The sequence below is a fragment of the Hylobates moloch genome, unplaced genomic scaffold, assembly GCF_009828535.3.
Source record: "Hylobates moloch isolate HMO894 unplaced genomic scaffold, HMol_V3 SCAFFOLD_1, whole genome shotgun sequence".
NCBI classification, from domain to species: Eukaryota; Metazoa; Chordata; class Mammalia; order Primates; family Hylobatidae; genus Hylobates; species Hylobates moloch.
In genome coordinates, this window is record NW_026652276.1 from 38,595,262 (window position 1) to 38,613,141 (window position 17,880).

Consider the following 17,880-nt stretch of genomic DNA (forward strand, 5'->3'; position numbering starts at 1 on the left):
AATAATAGCTATAGTATTCTGTCATACTGTTTTACATGTAACATAGGCAATCATCTCTTGTTGAATACTTCAGATTTAATTTTTTTTTTTTTTTTTTTTTTGAGTCAGCCTTGCTCTGTTGCCCAGGCTGGAGTGCCGTGGCACCATCTTGGCTCACTGCAACCTCTGGCCCCAGGGTTCAAGCAATTCGCCTGCCTCAGCTTCCAGAGTAGCTGGGTGGGACTACAGGCACGAGTCACCATCCCTGGCTATTTTTTGTATTTTTAGTAGAAACGGAGTTTCACTGTGTTGGCTAGGCTGTTCTTGAACTCCTGACCTCAAGTGATGCGCCTGCCTCAGCCTCCCAAAGGGCTGGGATTACAGGCGTGAGCCACCGCGCCCAGCCCAGATTTAGGTTTTTAAAACGTTTAGCCAGTAAGCGTTTGGAAATATAATGGACACTTGGGCAAGACTGAGTCCGGAAAGAATAGATTTTTTTTAAAAAAATTATTTTGCAATAGTATTATACTTACAAAACCTTTAAAGAATAGTACAAAGAACTCATGAAATTAATTAGCCAGATTCAGTAATTTTTAACATTTTACCACATTATTTTTCTATGTCTATATTTCTTTTTCCTGAATCACTTGAGAGTGGTTGTGTTTATCATTCCCTTATATTCGTTAATACTTCAGTATCTGTTTCCTAAGAACAGGGATATTGGCAGTATAGATTTGATAGGCCTCCTGTTGATGTAGTAATTGAAACAGAATATGCTTAATGAGAAAATACATAGGGAAAAACAAAAACAATCTTGGTCCGGCCAAGCATGTGGCATGCAGGCCAAGCAGAAAGTTATTCATATATTCTGTAAATATTTGAGTGCCTGGGGCACTGTGGTGGGGTGTAAGGGATAAAACTGGAATATAATACACAATGTTGGCTGGGCACGGTGGCTCACGCCTGTAATCCCAGAACTTTTGGAGGTGGAAGTGGGCGGATCACTTGAGGTCAGGAGTTCAAGGCCAGCCTCGCCATCATGGTAATATCCTATCCCCACTAAAAGTACAAAACTAGCCAGATGCGGTGGCGGGTGCCTGTAATCCCAGCTGCTTGGGAGGCTGAGGCAGGAAAATTGCTTGAACCTGGGAGGCGGAGGTTGCAGTGAGCTGAGATCGTGCCACTGCAGTCCTGCCCGGGCAACAGAGACTCCATCTCAAAAAAACAACAACAACAACAAAAAAAACAATGATGTCCTTATGAAGTGATAATTTATTGTATGGAGGGAAGGATATAGACAACCAAACAAGTGATTTTGGTACAGTGTGATAGAAACTATGATGGAAAATAACCTTTTTGGTTAAAAAGTTCTTGATGACAAGCCGGCCGCGGTGGCTCACGCCTGTAATCCCAGCACTTTGGGAGGCCGAGGAGGGCGGATCACAAGGTCAGGAGATTGAGACCATCCTGTCTAACATGGTGAAACCCCGTCTCTACTAAAAATACAGAAAAATTAGCCGGGTGTGGTGGCGGGTGCCTGTAGTCCCAGCTACTCGGGAGGCTGAGGCAGGAGAATGGCGTGAACCCAGGAGGCGGAGCTTGCAGTGAGCTGAGATCGTGCCACTTGCACTCCAGCCTGGGCGACTGAGCAAGACTGTGTCTCAAAAAAAAAAAAAAAAAAATTCTTGATGACTTTGAGAATGAATTACAGAATACGTTATAACTCAAAGGATGAAGGCTTTAGGGAAGAAATTGCAAGAAATTAAGGGAAAAATGAGTGACTGGGAAGTGGAGGAGGCACCTTCTAGCATGAATTCAGGGAATTTGGCAGTGGAGAGAAGAAACAGTTTAACAAGAGGAGGGTACCCAGAAGAATTGAACATTTTCCTCTTCTCCTCACCCCCAATGTACTGATTAGTTGAGTATCAGAGACTAAAGATACTTTCTCTTTAGGAGGGGGAAATGAATGGGATCTAGAACATGCTTAGCTTTGGAAGGGGAAACAAAACACATTATTCATCTAGAATTCGAGGAGAGGATAAAAATATGGGTATAATTACAAGGTACATTCTAATGATGAAGATCCTCATGATAAATGGATGTAGCTTTCTCACATGGAGGGAAGTGCAGTCATATGAAGAGAGGGAAGAGGGAAGCTAGAAGCTTGAAGAACATGGAGACTTAGAACAGGTATAACATAAGGGGAAAAATTAAGAGCACTGCCAAACAGTGGTTAAGGGCCAGTTGAGGTTTGTTAGCATGAATTGGTATTAAACATAATGTTTCTGCACAATTATTTCATAGAACTCTACTGTCCAGAAGTGGAGTGAGGTTATCCTTAAATTATCAAGGGTTAGGATCATCTGGGTCTTACCTTTATAATTTTTGCATATAAGAGAATGAAAGGTAATTGCATGCAACTTTTCATTACTATTTTGTTTCATTACTGTTTTGTTTCACTTCATTGATCTTTTTCTCTTCCTGCATGTAATGAGAGCTGCCTGTTTCACCTCCTTTACCTATCATTTTCTTCCTTACTGCATTTTCACAGCATGCTATTTCTCTGAGATGTTCCAGCAAGCAGGCCAAGCGTCATACTGACTTCACAGAAGAACAGGCTGAGCTGACACCTGTAAGTTCTATAAACATGCCATGGCGTGACTTAATGAAGAGGAATGCATTCATTAGAACTTCAAATGATGAAACCTTTTCATATAACTTCAGTTTTTCAAATAAAAATTGAACCAAACTTAATACATTAGCAAAAACAAGCAATTTTAGATATGGTACCATTGAATATTAATACTCCTGGTATGCTTATGTAGGTGGTAGCATAATTGATGTAGACGATTTTTATATTAGAACCTGAAACAACATGCCTTCTTTATTCTGAAACTAAGGGCTTTTGTAAATTTCTTAAGATACTAACAAATTTAATTGTTCTTTACAGCAGAGCTACCAAATGGAATGATTCTTCTGCACTGATGCTTAACTGAAAGCCTAGTTTCTTTCTTAAAAAAATGTGTTCTTTGGTCAGTGGTTGGCAAATCTGGATGCTTCAGAGGTGTACTGTCCCATATGGTAGCCACTAGCCACGTGTGCCTATTAAATATTTAAAATGTGGTTAATCCAAATTGTGGTGTGCTGTAAGGATAAAATACATACTGGACTTCAAAGACTGACGATGAAACAAAAATGTAAAAAAAATCTCATGGCTGGGTGTGTTGGCTCATACCTGTAATCCCAGCACTTTGGGAGGCCGAGGCAGGCAGATCACTTGAGGCCAGGAGTTCAAGACCAGCCTGGCCAACATGATGAAACCCCATTTCCACTAAAAATACAAAAATTAGCCAGGCTTGGTGGCACATGCCTGTAATCCCAGCTACTCAGGAGGCTGAGGCAGAAGAATTGCTTGAACCCAAAAGGCGGAGGCTGCAGTGAGCCAAGATAACAGCAGTGAGCCAAGATCACACCACTGCACTCCAGCCTGAGTGACGGAGCAAGACTCAAAAAAAACAAAAACAACAAAATGTATTTGTATTTATTACTTGTTAAAATTTTGGATATTTTTAGTTAACTAAAATATATGAATATTCCAGTGTTTTCTTTTTACACTTTTTAAAATTAATGTGGCTAACAGAAGATTTTAAATTACCTTTGTGATGATTTCTAACACCATCTTTACTGTCCAAGTGAAATTTGTAAATAATATAACCTACTTACATACCTACTTTTTATATGAATGTAATGCCCCAACACCTATGAAGGAGAAATAACGAAAAAGTAATTTATAATAAATAATATATCTGTTTTAGTATGTAAATGCTTAGCTGCCACTATTAAAAAACATAATGAGGTAGTCAAACCTTACACCTACCTATAATCAAGAACTTTGGGTTTAAGAGAAGTGAGATCAGAAGGCTTTTTTCTCTTTAAACAAGTGTAGGAAAAAGAACAGAAATATGAGTGGATCCTAGAAGTGAAACATGTTATAAGTGATAGCAGATAATGACATACTTGTATATACTATGAGAAAAAGGGAAATAATCTTAACTGAAGTAGGGATAATGTGCTAAGACAGTTTATAGGCAAGTAGAGAAAATGGGAGCATGTAAAATTCTTGCAAATGAGATAAGATTATTTATAATTGTAATAACAAAATAATTTCAGTGTTATAATGTGGGATGAGATGGTAGTAATAAAATCATTTGATATCTGATTTTTTTTACAGTGTAGATTTTTCATCATGCTATATATTTTATTTCTTTTTTTTTTTTTTTTTTTGAGACAGAGTCTTGCTCTGTCGCCCAGGCTGGAGGGCAGTGGCGCGATCTTGGCTCACTGCAAGCTATGCCTCCCAGGTTCACGCCATTCTCCTGCCTCAGCCTCCCGAGTAGGTGAGACTACAGGCGCCTGCCACCTCGCCCGGCTAATTTTTTGTATTTTTAGTAGAGACGGGGTTTCACCATGTTAGCCAGGATGGTATCGATCTCCTAACCTCATGATCCTCCCTCCTCGGCCTCCCAAAGTGCTGGGATTACAGGCATGAGCCACTGCGCCCGGCCATATTTTACTTCTTTAAGATTGAGTCTTGCTCTGTTGCTCAAGCTGCAGTACAGTGGTGCCATCTCGGCTCACTGCAGTCTCTGCCTCCTGGGTTCAAACGATTCTCCTGCCTCAGCCTCCCAAGTAGCTGGGACTACAAGAGTGCGCCACCACACCTGGCTAATTTTTGTATTTTTAGTAGAGATGGAGTTTCGCCATGTTGGCCAGGCTGATCTTGAACTCCTGACCTCAGGTGATCCACTTGCCTCAGCCTCCCAAAGTGCTGGGATTACAGGCTTGAGCCACCACTCCCGGCCTTCTGTGCTGTATATTTTAAATATGACAACAGTAGTATGAAATATTTTAAAACAATTTTTACTAATAACGTTAATTTCATGTTTTCACTAATTTAATATTATTTAGCTTTTAATTGTGTTCAAAGGAATTCCAAATCTCTCCTATCATTTACTGGCATGTGACAGAGTGTACACTGCCAGTTGTGGTACTAGCAGCTCTTACTTCAAGCTAGTTTTCCATCGGTGAAATTATTTTCCAACATTATGAACAGCTCCTTGTAAGCTCAGAACAAAAGAAAGTGCAGACTTCTTTCCATTTATTTTAGAGGGTAATAGCATCCTGGAAAACTCATTCATTATTAAAATTATGCAAAAATACTTTCTAGATGTAAAATGAAATTAGATTCTAAGCTCAGATTGTTATAAACAAGATTTCCCATCTCTACGACTCTCCGTATAAGGACATTTAACAATCATGGAATGTGGGACTTTTGTTGTTGACATTGTACCATGCTTGCAAGGCATCTTGCATTTTCGACTTCCCAATAAATACCAGTAACTCTCCCTCTCCTCTTCATTGTGGCAGCCCAGAATGTCCTCAACATTTTCTGAAATTACTGCTTGAGGACAGAGCTACCCTCTTTTGAGAACCACTGGTCTCAAATATCCCTTTGCCCTCTGTTTCTACCCTGCCACGCTCCCTCACACCGCGACCCCAGCAGCCTCTTAATCATCCTCCAGGACTGTAGCTTTTTCAGAATTACTTTATTAAGCCCCTAATTTGGGGTTAGATACCTGTCTCCTTGCTCACCTACCACTTAACACACTGTTTTGTAGTTGCAAGTTGGTCTGCATCTCCCTATTAGACTACATTCTGTGAGGCAAGGAATGCCCATCTTGGTCACCTTTGCATCTCTAATGCTGGCATGGTTCCACACTCAAAAGTTGGAACCTAAGAAATGGTTGAATACATGAAAAGGAAAAGAGAGAAATAAAATAAATCAATAAAATGGATTGAAAATAAGCCCCTGACTTTGTGTTTATAGTTGGTAAATAAAATATAAGAAGGCCCTGTTTATATGAAGCCGTATGCATTTTTGTTAACTCACAACATAAACCAAGACTGAAGGCTGATTGGATGCCATGCCCAAACCATAATTTTTTTTAATTAAATGTTTAAAATATATTTCTAAACAGAATGGCCTTACTCAGTTACAGTAACTGCTGATCTCCATAGCACAGCAACCCACAAAGACACAGCACTGATTATTTTTTCCTGTAATCAAGAGTGAAAAATATACAACTTGTTTCTGAACCAAAACCACAATTTCTGCAGTTTAAAATGTTTCACTGATAATACAGCCCTGGTAGAAATTATGTAGTTTTAAAACTACATAATTTACTCTCCTTAGTCCTTCAGCTGTGCACCACTCTTCTCATCCCTCTTGCATCCTTCCAGTAACCAGTTTCACCCCACCCCTGCCCCTTTTTTCTGAAGAGCAAGGAATTCTAGGATCGATGTTATGACTGGTACCAGTTGGAAGAAGATACTTTATTTTTTGAGACAGGGTCTCGCTCTGTTGCCCAGGCTGGAATGCAGGGCATAATCCTAGCTCACTGCAGCCTTAAGCCCCTGGGCTCAAGTGGTCCTCCTATCTGAGCCTCCGGAGTAGCTGGGATTACAGTTCAAGCCACCGTGCCCAGTGGAGTTTGCTGCTTCTGGTTTCTACATGTTTGTTGTTTCTGCTACAAATAACCTATAGTTTAAATAGAACCTGGAGACCTAGCCTTCCTCACTGCTAGTAACTAAATAGTGAATAGCTACGTAACCATCCATGCAGGACATAATTTATGATCATAATGTTTAGCTATTGTTTGTGGTCTCATTTTTTGAATGTGGCATATTTTGGGACCACCAACCATAATGATTACCCTCTTTTTATTTTAAGCTGTTTAAATATTTAATATTTCAAAATGGACTTCTATTTCTGTGTCATTAAACAGATACAATTAAATATTGCCTCATACCAATTAATCAGTTTTTTGGTGACTTGAAGTTTTGAGGTCATGAGTTTGAGAACTGATTAAATCTTGTGTTTTTAAGAATTAAATTTGAATTTGATGTTTAGAATTACATTTACCAAATCATAGTTTGTTTTGATGGCCTGAGGCAGATTTTATTTTTTAAAATTTGAAATATAATTATCTGAATATAGATAATCTACTCACTTGGAGATCATTTTTCTAAAAAAGTAACTTTTATAAGATAAATAGTAAGTTTTCAAGAAAGTAATTTCTTGAAATACATGTTATATGTTTTACATAGTAATTGTGTAGCAGTACATGTTTCCCCATTATATTTGAACAGCTAAAAATGAATGGGAATAAGCAATGAAAGTTATAGTTGCTCTTTTATTTTTAAGTGAAAGCAAGTTTATTAGAGAAGTAAAGAAACGTGGCTGGGCACAGTGGCTCACACCTATAATCTCAGCACTTTGGGAGGCCAAGGTGGGCGGATCACCTGAGGTCAGGAGTTCAAGACCAGCCTGGCTAACATGGCGAAACTCTTGTCTCTAATAAAAATACAAAATTAGCCGGGTGTGGTGGCCTGTGCCTGTGATCCCAGCTACTCAGGAGGCTGAGGCAGGAGAAGCGCCTGAAGCTGGGAGGCAGAGGTTGCAGTGAGCTGAGATCACGCCACTGCACTCCAGTCTGGGTGAGAGAGGGAGACTCTGTCTCAAAAAAAAAAAAAAAAAAAAAAAAGAAACCAAAGAATGGCTACGCTTATAAATTGTGCTTTTCGTTCTTTGTTTTTCCCAATTCCCTCTCTCCTCCTTGGCTGTCCATTAACCTCAAACTAAATTGAATTTTCAGAAATTACTACTTACCTAGTGTCCTTTATGGAGGAGCCAATTAGTCTTACCTTTAGGAAGACTACACACTCTAGTTAAATGAGGACCTAAGGATAGTTCTCTATGTTCTTGTTATTGTTTGACTTTGTTAGTGCTAATCTTGATGAATATGTCCAATTAAAAAAATTGGACCTTAGCTTTCTTTTTTTAAAAAAAATAAGGAATGGGTGAGAGGGGCAGGTATGCTTATAAAGTTTACCTTGCATTAAAACACAGCTTTAAAAATGCAGGCAATAAAATACCATATAGCAAACTTAACATAGTATAGATGTGAGCAAAGATTATATTGTCTTCTGTAACGTGTTTTTAATCTTGAAGTAGTGTATTTTATCTATGACCGTGTATGTACTTTTTTTTTTTTCTTAAGTCAAGAGTTTCACTTGTCGCCCGGGCTAGAGTGCAATGGCACAATTTCGGTTCACTGCAACCTCTGCCTCCCAAGTTCAAGCGATTCTCCTGCAGCAACCTGCTGAGTGGCTGGGATTACAGGCTCCTGCCAGCACATCCAGCTAATTTTTGTATTTTTAGTAGAGACGGGGTTTCACTATGTTGACCAGGCTGGTCTTAAACTCCTGACCTCAGGAGATCTGCCTGCCTTGGCCTCCCAAAGTGCTAGGGGCCATGTACTTCCTTATAGGGGGTGCCGCTCTAGTATTTGTTTGCATTAGTTTCTTTCCAAAGAATTTCCAAGAATAACTTGACCTATATTTAGATTTACAAAATATAACATTTTTTAAAATGGTGATTAGTAACTATGTACTGTTAAATACTAATTTGGAATTTTTTCATGAGAGGCCAGTCCAAATTACATGTATATATCAAAACAACTACAATTTAAGGATAAATGAAATACAATTGTATTAACTTACAACATGTACAAGGGGAGAATGATAGGGACCATGCCATTACAAACTTTTCTAACGAAAACAGTTACTTGAATTAATTTAAGTGTGTGACACTTCTGAATATTTTGTTCATGTCATTCGTTTGCTCTGCAAATTCTTTACTGTGCAGTGTACTCCTATTTTTATTCTGATAATAATGAGTGGGTTAATAAAATTTTACTGAAGACAAGTGTATCCATTAGGCAAAATATGCATGGATATTTTTTGTCTTGGTGCAGCTATCATTGAATTGATCAGAAATAACTTGGAGAAGCTTTTAAAAATGATGTCGTCTTATTCTAACCAAAATATACTATTTAAAGCTATATAGATCTTCATAGGCTTTAACAAGAAAAAGGAAGTTTAGTCATTGGTCTCTAACATGCATTTATTTGTGTGCTGTGCACAGCATTCATGAGCATTGGCCTAGAAGGCAGACTGGCTTTGCAGTTTTTGCATGTACTACCCATTTTCCCAAAGAGGGAGGGATCAGGAGGAGTCAGCTGGGACAAGCCTATGGGCACAGATGATGTCTTCACCTCCCTGCTCCTTTTCTTTTTCTTTTTTTACATTTTCTTTGTGGACATATTTCACTCAACTTAGGGAAAAGATATGAGATTAATTATAGAGAATCATTCTTGCTTTGTCTACTTTATGTTTTAAACACATAAAACCTCCACTGACTTCTGTTATTGCCTTTTTTTGTTTGTTTGTTTTTCTCTTTTCTGAACAAGCACTCCTATCTGGACAGGGAAACCTCCCTTCTTCTGAGAAACATTGCAGGAAAACCTTCTCATTTGCTGACCAAGGTGATATTTCTTTCCACATGCATGTAACTATTTACTGCCTTGTAGGTAGAATATGATTTCTGTTTTTGATCATGCTCTTATATTATTATTTTCTTATTCTAGCATCTTTGTCATTAATAGAGATGCTTTTTCTTTTACAGATGGTAATTATTTACTGATCTTAATGACTGTCAGGCAATATTGAGAGTATAAAATATATTCAGTAATTTTCACTAGTTTTTAAACTTTTATAAATGCCTAACAGTCTTCCCAAGTATGTTGCATTTTTTCTAGTTTAACACTGTTGCATTTTAAAGTCTAAAAAACATTGCTTTAATTGTAACTTTTACTACTAATGGTTGTCCATACTCTGGGTTTCTTTAGCAAACTTTGCTTCCTAGTTCTTGTTTAGATTATTACCTCCTCATTTAATTAAAACATTTACTCATATAAACAGAATCTTAGTTAATATTAACTTAGTCAAATTGGAAGAGGAAGCTGCAATTTTAATTGCCCGCTTCTCTGCCCTTGGAATGTTTTGAATCAGTCCAGCCAGATTTTCACTGGGCTGGTATTTTATATCCATTTAAAATATTTTAGCCATTATCATCATTAACTGGGGAATAATACAGTAGGGAAGCTGAATTGCTTTCTACCTCTTTTTAAGTCATGTTTTTATTTCATTAGCTTATTTAAATAATGTTAAATTCAAGAATATCAGACTTATTTCTGAAAAATATACAGTTATGGGTAATGTCCCTAAGTTGTTGTTATTGTATCTGAGGTTTGTTTGCTTTAATTTCTTTCTAACTTTGTACATTTATGAAAGAAGATGGTAGACCAAAATTAAAATCTCCCGAAGAAGCAGCTCAAAGAAAAGACCCTTTAACAAAGTCAGTAGTGGGACCCTTTCTCTACCCTGAGTTTCTCTTTTTAAAGCAGATCTATGACTGGTGGTAGAAATTTAAAGATCAGGGAAGTGTAGAAGTCTAAGCTGGTCATAGCTATTTTTCCTTTTTCCTCAGCTCTCCCCTCTTCATTCTCTATTTACTCTCTTTCCTTAGAGTCCACACTTGTATCTTCAGCTACAATCTCTATTCTAGATGGATCTGTCTCCCAAGAGCACATTTCCAAACAGCTGTTAGGCATTTCCTAGAAGATCCCCAACATCTTACAAGCACCTTAAATCCCACAGGTGTTTAGCTTACTTACCTACATTATCCCTGGGCTCCATAATTTATATCTGTCATCATCTTTTCTGTTTCTGTTTAGGATGCTGACATTCTTCTAATTACCAGGTTTAAGCCCTCTGATCATCTTTGCTACCTTTCTCATTTAATGTCTCCAATTTCTAATGAAGCTTGTGTTAATCTGCAGGATTTACTGAGCTTACCCATTTGTTGCATTCCCATTACCACCACTCTACTACAGGCTCACTCTTAGCTCTTTATTATTGCCCATGCCCCTTCTAATCCATTTTATACACAGCTCTCAGATGAAGTTTGCCATTTTACCATTTTCATTGCCAATTCAACAATATTTATTGAGCCATGAAATTCTGGGTGCTGGGACAGAACATTGGATAAAATATACCTATTCCTCACCCTCGAGCTCACAGTCTGTTTATGAAGATAGATAGTAAACGGTGACAAGCAAGCATGTAAAGAAGTTCTAAATCATGTTAAGTGCTATGAAGGAAACAAAGGAGTAGAACATACTGGGAAAAAGATTAGGGGTACATTTAGATGATGAGATCAGCGGGTTCTAGGAGGGTAATATTTAAGCTAAAGCCTGAAGGATGCAAAGAAACCAGCCTGGGGCTTAAGGGAGTGTTCCATGTACATAAGTCAAGGAAAAGAGCTTGACATGTTTGAGAAGTTGAAAAAAGACCATTTTGCCAGAGTCACCCTAGTTGAGTGAAAGTACAAGTGTCTTGATTAGGGTTTGGGGAGGTAGGCAGGAGGAGCCAGATCACTCAGGCCACGCCGAGGCTTTATTTTTCTCTAACTGTAGCTGGAAACTATTTAAAAGAATAAATAACTTCATTTATCCATTCGACAAATATTTACTGAGTATCTACTATGTGCCAGACAATGTTTATGACTCTGGAGATACAGCAGTGAACAAAACAAAGTTCCTACCATAGGCAGTGTTATTCTTTGCAAGTTTTGGATCAACATGGTCAGTGGCTCATGCCTGTAATCCCAGTACTTTGGGAGGCTAAGGCAGGTAGAGTTCAAGCCCAGGAGTTCAAGACCAGCCTGCCCAACATAGTGAAACCCCATCTCTACAAAAAAATACAAAAATTAGCCTGGCGTGGTGGTGCATGCCTGTAGTCCCAGCTACTCAGGAGGCTGAGGTGGGAGAATCACCTGAGCCTGGGAGGTCGAGGCTGCAGTGAGCCATGATCACACCACTGCACTCTAGCCTGGGTGACAGAGTGAGACCCTGTCCCCCTGCCAAAAAACAAAAAGTTTAAAAATAAACCACAGTCATTTCTTGGCATACACAGGGAATTGCTTCCAGGACCCAAACTGGTACCAAAACCAGCACATACACAAGTCCTGAAGTTGGTCCTGAGACCTTGGACATGAAAAGTCCTCCTCTATATAGCGAATTAAAAAAATTTTTTTTTATTATTTTGAGACAGAGTCTTGCTCTGTCACCCAGGCTGGAGTGCAGTGGTGCCATCTTGGCTCACTGCAACCTCCACCTCCCAGGTTCAAGCAATTCTCCTGCCTCAGCCTTCTGAGTAGCTGGGATTACAGGCATGTGCCACCACGCCCAGCTAATTTTTGTATTTTTTTTTTTTTTTTAGTAGAGATGGGGTTTTGCTATGATGGCTAGGCTGGTCCTGGACTCCTGACCTCAGGTGATCTGCCCGCCTCAGCCTCCAAAGTGCTGGGATTACAGGTGTGAGCCACCTTGCCCGGCCTGTATAGGGAATTTTGCATCCTGAGAATACTGTATTTTTTATCTGAGTTTGGTTGGGAATGCAGAGCCTTCCGGTATGGAGGGTCAAATGTATTTATAGAAAAACATTTGCATATAAGGACACTAGTAGCTCAGACTCACGTTCAAGGATCAGCTATAGTTGTTACTGTTAATTATTTTGATTCTAAGCAGTGCTATTTAATGACCCTTAAGCTGTTTATATCATTCCAAGTTCTATTTAAATCATGTTAATTTACATTGTATTGCAATCTATGAATTAAACTAGATCCTGAAGGAATTCTTAACCACTGTTTAGCCCCTTAATTTCAACTGGGTTTGTTCTGAACCCACAAAGCTTAAGCTTCCCAGTTGAAGGAACAACTTAACAACAGTAGCACTTTCTGTAAGTATTCTAATTTTCACACCATAGAGAAAGTTCTAACACTTAGTAACCACAGTGTTGGCTTTCATTTAATCATAGGATCTTCACCTAGTTTTTGTCCTTTATGTAAATTTGAGGAGGCTTGGCATTGGTGGTTATTCATAGCCACATAGGAGTTTTTCAGTAGAAAGTAGATTGTCTCTTGCTCTTTTAAGAGAAGGTATGGGGGAGAAATTTAAGTTTTTACATGTGTGAGGTATTTTTTACTTAAGTTTAATATAGTTGTGAAGAAAGGGATAGTCAAAGGATATGGGGCAGAAGACTTAACACCTGACTTTGGCAGTGGAACATGAGATGAATAAAGCTTTGTCTTTTGTATTAAACTTGGGCTGTAAACATTGAATGTAGATTTGCATTGCCTTTATAAATAAACTATTGGAGGTGTTCTAATTATGTCATCTAAACGTATTAGCAAACATTTATTTTTCCTGTATTATACAACACCCCGTGAGCTTAAGACAATTTCTATTTTTCCCAGGTTGTTAATAGTTAAAAGATACGGTGATTGCTTAAATACAGTAGACACAAATAGCACTCTCTGAGAAAGAGCTTATTACCCACAGGAAGCATAAAAATATTAGAAGTCTTGCAATTTGACATAAACATTTTCATTTCCAGTTTTGTTCCAGGGATGATACTCATACTCTAAAAGAGGTATCATGATCAGTTCTGTTTCTTCCGAAAGCTGCTAGCAAGGGTTATCCTTTAATAAAACTAGAGAAGTATAAACTAAAATATGCCTAGGTTGAAATTAAACCAGCTCTTAATTTCATAAAGGTTTAACATGGACCACTTTATGTAAGCATAAAGAGTAGCATTTTGAGCAAATGGAAGAGCAGCTGGATTTGGATTTGTTAAAATAGCCGCCATCTAGCTGCTTTATAAAAATTTCTTATTGACAGTTAGGAAATCTAATTGGTTTAATGTATGTTAGTTGGTTACACAGGTCTCTTCTTTGTTTAATCCCTATGTCCGTTGTGTCAACTTTTTTTGTTGGTTTTTTTTTTTGAGACGAAGTCTTGCTGTGTCACCCAGGCTGGAGTGCAGTGGTGTGATCTCTGTTTACCGCAACCTCCGTCTTCTGGTTTCAAGCAATTCTCCGTTTCTCAGCCTCCTGAGTAGCTGGGATTACAAGTGCCCACCACTGCACCCAGCTAATTTTGGTATTTTTAGTAGACAGAGTTTCGCCATGTTGGCCAGCCTGGTCTTCAACTCCTTATCCTCCCACTTGGCCTCTCAAAGTGCTGGGATTACAGGCTTGGGCCACCATGCCTGGCCGGTGTTGTACATTCTATGCATATTGGCAAATATATATGATAACATGTATCCACCATTGTATTATCATACAGAATAGTTTCACAGCCCTTAAATCCTCTGTGCTCTGCCTATTCATTCCTCCTCCTTCCTTAACCCCTGGCAACTACTGATCTTTTTATCGTCTTTATGGTTTTGGCTTTTCCAGTGTCATGTAGTTAGAATTGTACACTAAATAGCTTTCTGAGATTGGCTTCTTTCACTTAGTATTACACACTTAATGTTCCTTCATGTCTTTTCATGGCTTGAGAGCTCACTTCATTTTAGTGCTGAATAATACTCCATTGTCAGGATGCATCATAGTTTATCTGTTACTTACTGGGTGACGTCTTTGTTGCTTCCAAGTTTTGGCACTCATGAATAAGGTTGCTATAAACATCCATGTACATGTCTTTGTAGGCATCAGTTTTCAACTCATTTGGGTAAATACCAACGAGTACAATTGCTGAATTGAACTGTATGGTAAGAGTACATTTAGTTTTGTAAAAAACTGCCAAAACTGTCTTCCAAAGTGGCTGTACCATTTTATATTCCCACTAGCAATGAATGAGAGTTCCTATTGTTCTACATCCTTGCCAGCATTTGGTGGTGTTAGTGTTTTGGATTTTGGCCATTCTGATAGGTGTGTAGTGGTATCTCATTTTACTTGTAATTCCCTAATGACAAATAATGTTGAGCATCTTTTTATATGCTTATTTACCAGCTGTCTTCTTTAGTGAGGTATCTTTTCAGGTCTTTTGCCTATTTTTAAAATCATGTTCATTTTTGTTTTACAGAATTTTAAGAGCTCTTTTTTTTTTTTTGTAAGAGTTCTTTATCAGATACGTCTTTTGCAAATATTTTTTCTCCCAGTTTATGCCTCGTCTTCTCATTCTCTTGAATATTCCTTTTTTTCTCAGAAATATGTTCAGCTTTGAGGGCATCTTCTAAACTTTTAAAATGTTAAATTTATAGATTATATAATACCATAAAGAATTTGGCCTTTTAGAAGTTCATGTTTGGCTGGGCATGGTGGCTCATGCCTGTAATCCCAGCACTTTGGGAGGTCTAGGCAGGTAGATCACCTGAGGTCAGGAGTTTGAAACCAGTCTCGCCAACATGGCGAAACCCTGTCTCTACTAAAAATACAAAATTAGTCGGGCGTGGTGGCAGGCACCTGTAGTCCCAGCTACTTGGGAGGCTGAGGCAGGAGAATCGCTTGAACCCAGGAGGTGGAGGTTGCAGTGAGCCAAGATCGTGCCACTGCACTCCAGCCTGGGCAACAGAGCAAGACTCCATCATCTCAAAAAGAAAAAAAAAGAAGTTCATGTTTATATTCCAAATATACAAAACATTGATTCCACATATCAGTTTTTCCTCTTCAGACTTTAAATCTACTTTTCAGGGATATGAAGTGAAACTTGCAAATATACCTCGGTAAACTTTCTTTGCAATTCATGCCAATATAAGGATGCAGCAAATGAGCCATGAGGAATATAATAAGATCATTATCCCATTGAGAAAATATTCATGAAACTTCTGCTTTCTTCTTTCTCTTCCCCTAAATTTGTCAAGTAACTGATTTCATAAAAACAGCTGGAAAATGCTAGTATTGCAGATTCCTTTATAAAGTAGTGCTCTGTTCATCAAAAATGCATATAAGTTTTGCTAATTTACCTAACAATTTGTTTCTCTAAGACTCATAATTCTAAAAACTGAGTTTTAATGACAATAATTTAGTTTTCTCGTTTCATAGCTTGTTTTAAAAAGAGAAAAATTTGTATCTTAAAATGTAATCAACATGTTTTATAATTCTGCTATTTGTTTATTTGCATAAAGGATTCTTTAAAAATAGGATGATTTAATCTTTTAGTCAGAGGAATACATAATAGTATAGGAATTCAGTCTTGTCTTAGCCCTCTCCATTTTAAAAATAAAGTTCTTTGTTTTCTGCCTTATTGAGTTTACAGATAGTATTTCCAGACCCTGATTATTATGTTAATTTATTGGCTCCTTTCATTGGAAGGGATCAGATTTCTAGCAACCAAGCCCACTGCCTTCCCTAACCACTGTTTTCTTCTCTCTTCCACAAAATAGTAAATACTAAGCTTGAAATGATGGGAGACAGCCTAGAGTATAAAATAGAAAGAAAAGCAGTTCATAAATAAGAAAGCCAACAGACTTTAGGCAGACAGAATAAATCTATGAACTGAATTGAGTTTCTCTTTTTGTTTTTTGCCCTGGAAGCTTTAGCTTTTTAATGAATAACGTATGGATTGTGGTTTTCATCACAATGCAGAGAGGATAAAGTTTGGCTGATATGATTAGGTTTTTTTCTTCTTAGACTTAAGGAATATTTAAGGTGGAAGTTTCCATTTTTCTTTTTTCTTTTTTTTGAGATGGAGTCTCGCTCTGTTGCCCAGGCTGGAGTGCAGTGGCACAATCTCAGCTCACTGCAGCCTCTGCCTCCCAGGCTCAAGCAGTTCTCCTGCCTCAGCCTCCCAAGTAACTGGGGTTACAGGCACACACCACCAAGAGCAGCTAATTTTTGTATTTTTTAGTTAGAGACGGGGTTTCACCAAGTTGGCCAGGCTGGTCTCCAACTCCTGACCTCAGGTGATCTGCCCTCCCCAGCCTCCAAAGTGCCAGGATTACAGACATGAGCCAACGCGCCCAACCAAGAAGTTTTTATTTTTCTTAGATATTTTCCAGAGTAATCAAAAGCCTAGAAATAGAAAATAATCCTTTATGAACAAAAGTTTACTTACACAAGTTTTTTAAAATTGGAGATTAATGCCACCGCATATTATGGCCTATTGCTGGAAATTACAAGTACCAGTATTAGAGTACTGTATGCTAATTCAGAAAAAAACAGACAAATGGTTTTATATTTTTAGTTGTTACAATTTTTATTACTCTTTTTAATCTAAGTTTTCTGAGGTAGAAGTTACTAGAAATTTTAAGTTATTTGGAAAATCATATTTAGCATTTAAAAATATTGTCAGTGAACTAATAAAAACAAATTTTGAATTTACTGACGTAAGACGTTGATTACATTGTATGATTTTCCAAAGCAGAGTGAAACTTAACGCAATAAGGCAGCTTCTTATATTTGTATTGGTATATTAATGAGATTGTACCTACATTTTTATTTTTTAAAGAGTTTTTATATGGTTGTAAATAGGTAGCTATTTTTTTTGTTGCAGATATTTTTATGACAGTAGTATACTTTCAGTGTAACAGAACAGAAAATTAGTATTCAAAGGTTTGCCCTTACTTTGGAGGGAGTATAAATTCAGAGTTGAGGGATTGTGCAGGTAAAACAAATTGTCAGGCCCAAAGATGGCCACTATACATTAATTTTTCTCCAATCCCAGAACCTGAAATTCATCTGCTTCACATTGACAGAATCAAACTTGGTAATTTACTACATCACAGAGTTCTTTTTTTGCTCTAGAATATTGGATGTTAGAAATGCCTATTATAAGACATCTTCCAAGTCTGCATCTATAAAATGTTTCTTTATAATACGTCTGCTCTTTGTGAACAGTTATTTTTTAAATGTGCTCTGTGTGTGAAGTTATATTCTTAATGCAATTCATTGCTGGGAGCATCCTTAAGGATAAAAAAGATTTCTCAAATATTTCATCATCTTACTAGCATTGTTTATCTGAAATGCTTTGTGTTCACAGGAAGAACAGGCAGCAAAATTGAAAGCTGAGAAGATCAGAGTTGCCCTGGAGAAAATTAAAGAGGCACAAGTGAAAAAGGTGATATGTGGGCCTCTTCCTGGTTTGGGATTTGTTA

At 37.9% G+C, this 17,880-nt stretch overlaps 1 protein-coding gene across 5 annotated transcripts in view; it reads left to right on the forward strand.

Moving 5' to 3' along the window:
* Positions 1–17,880, forward strand: part of RAPH1 (Ras association (RalGDS/AF-6) and pleckstrin homology domains 1) — a 110,882-nt gene that overhangs the window by 66,382 nt on the left and 26,620 nt on the right. For 2 of the 5 annotated variants that reach the window (XM_032754826.2, XM_058439343.1), the window contains exons 5-7: positions 2,531–2,611; positions 9,351–9,425; positions 17,766–17,843. In XM_032754826.2, coding sequence (XP_032610717.2) covers positions 2,531–2,611; positions 9,351–9,425; positions 17,766–17,843 — 234 coding nt within the window. The remainder of the gene's footprint in view (positions 1–2,530; positions 2,612–9,350; positions 9,426–17,765; positions 17,844–17,880) is intronic. The other 3 variants (XM_032754824.2, XM_032754825.2, XM_058439346.1) reach the window with 2 other exon arrangements.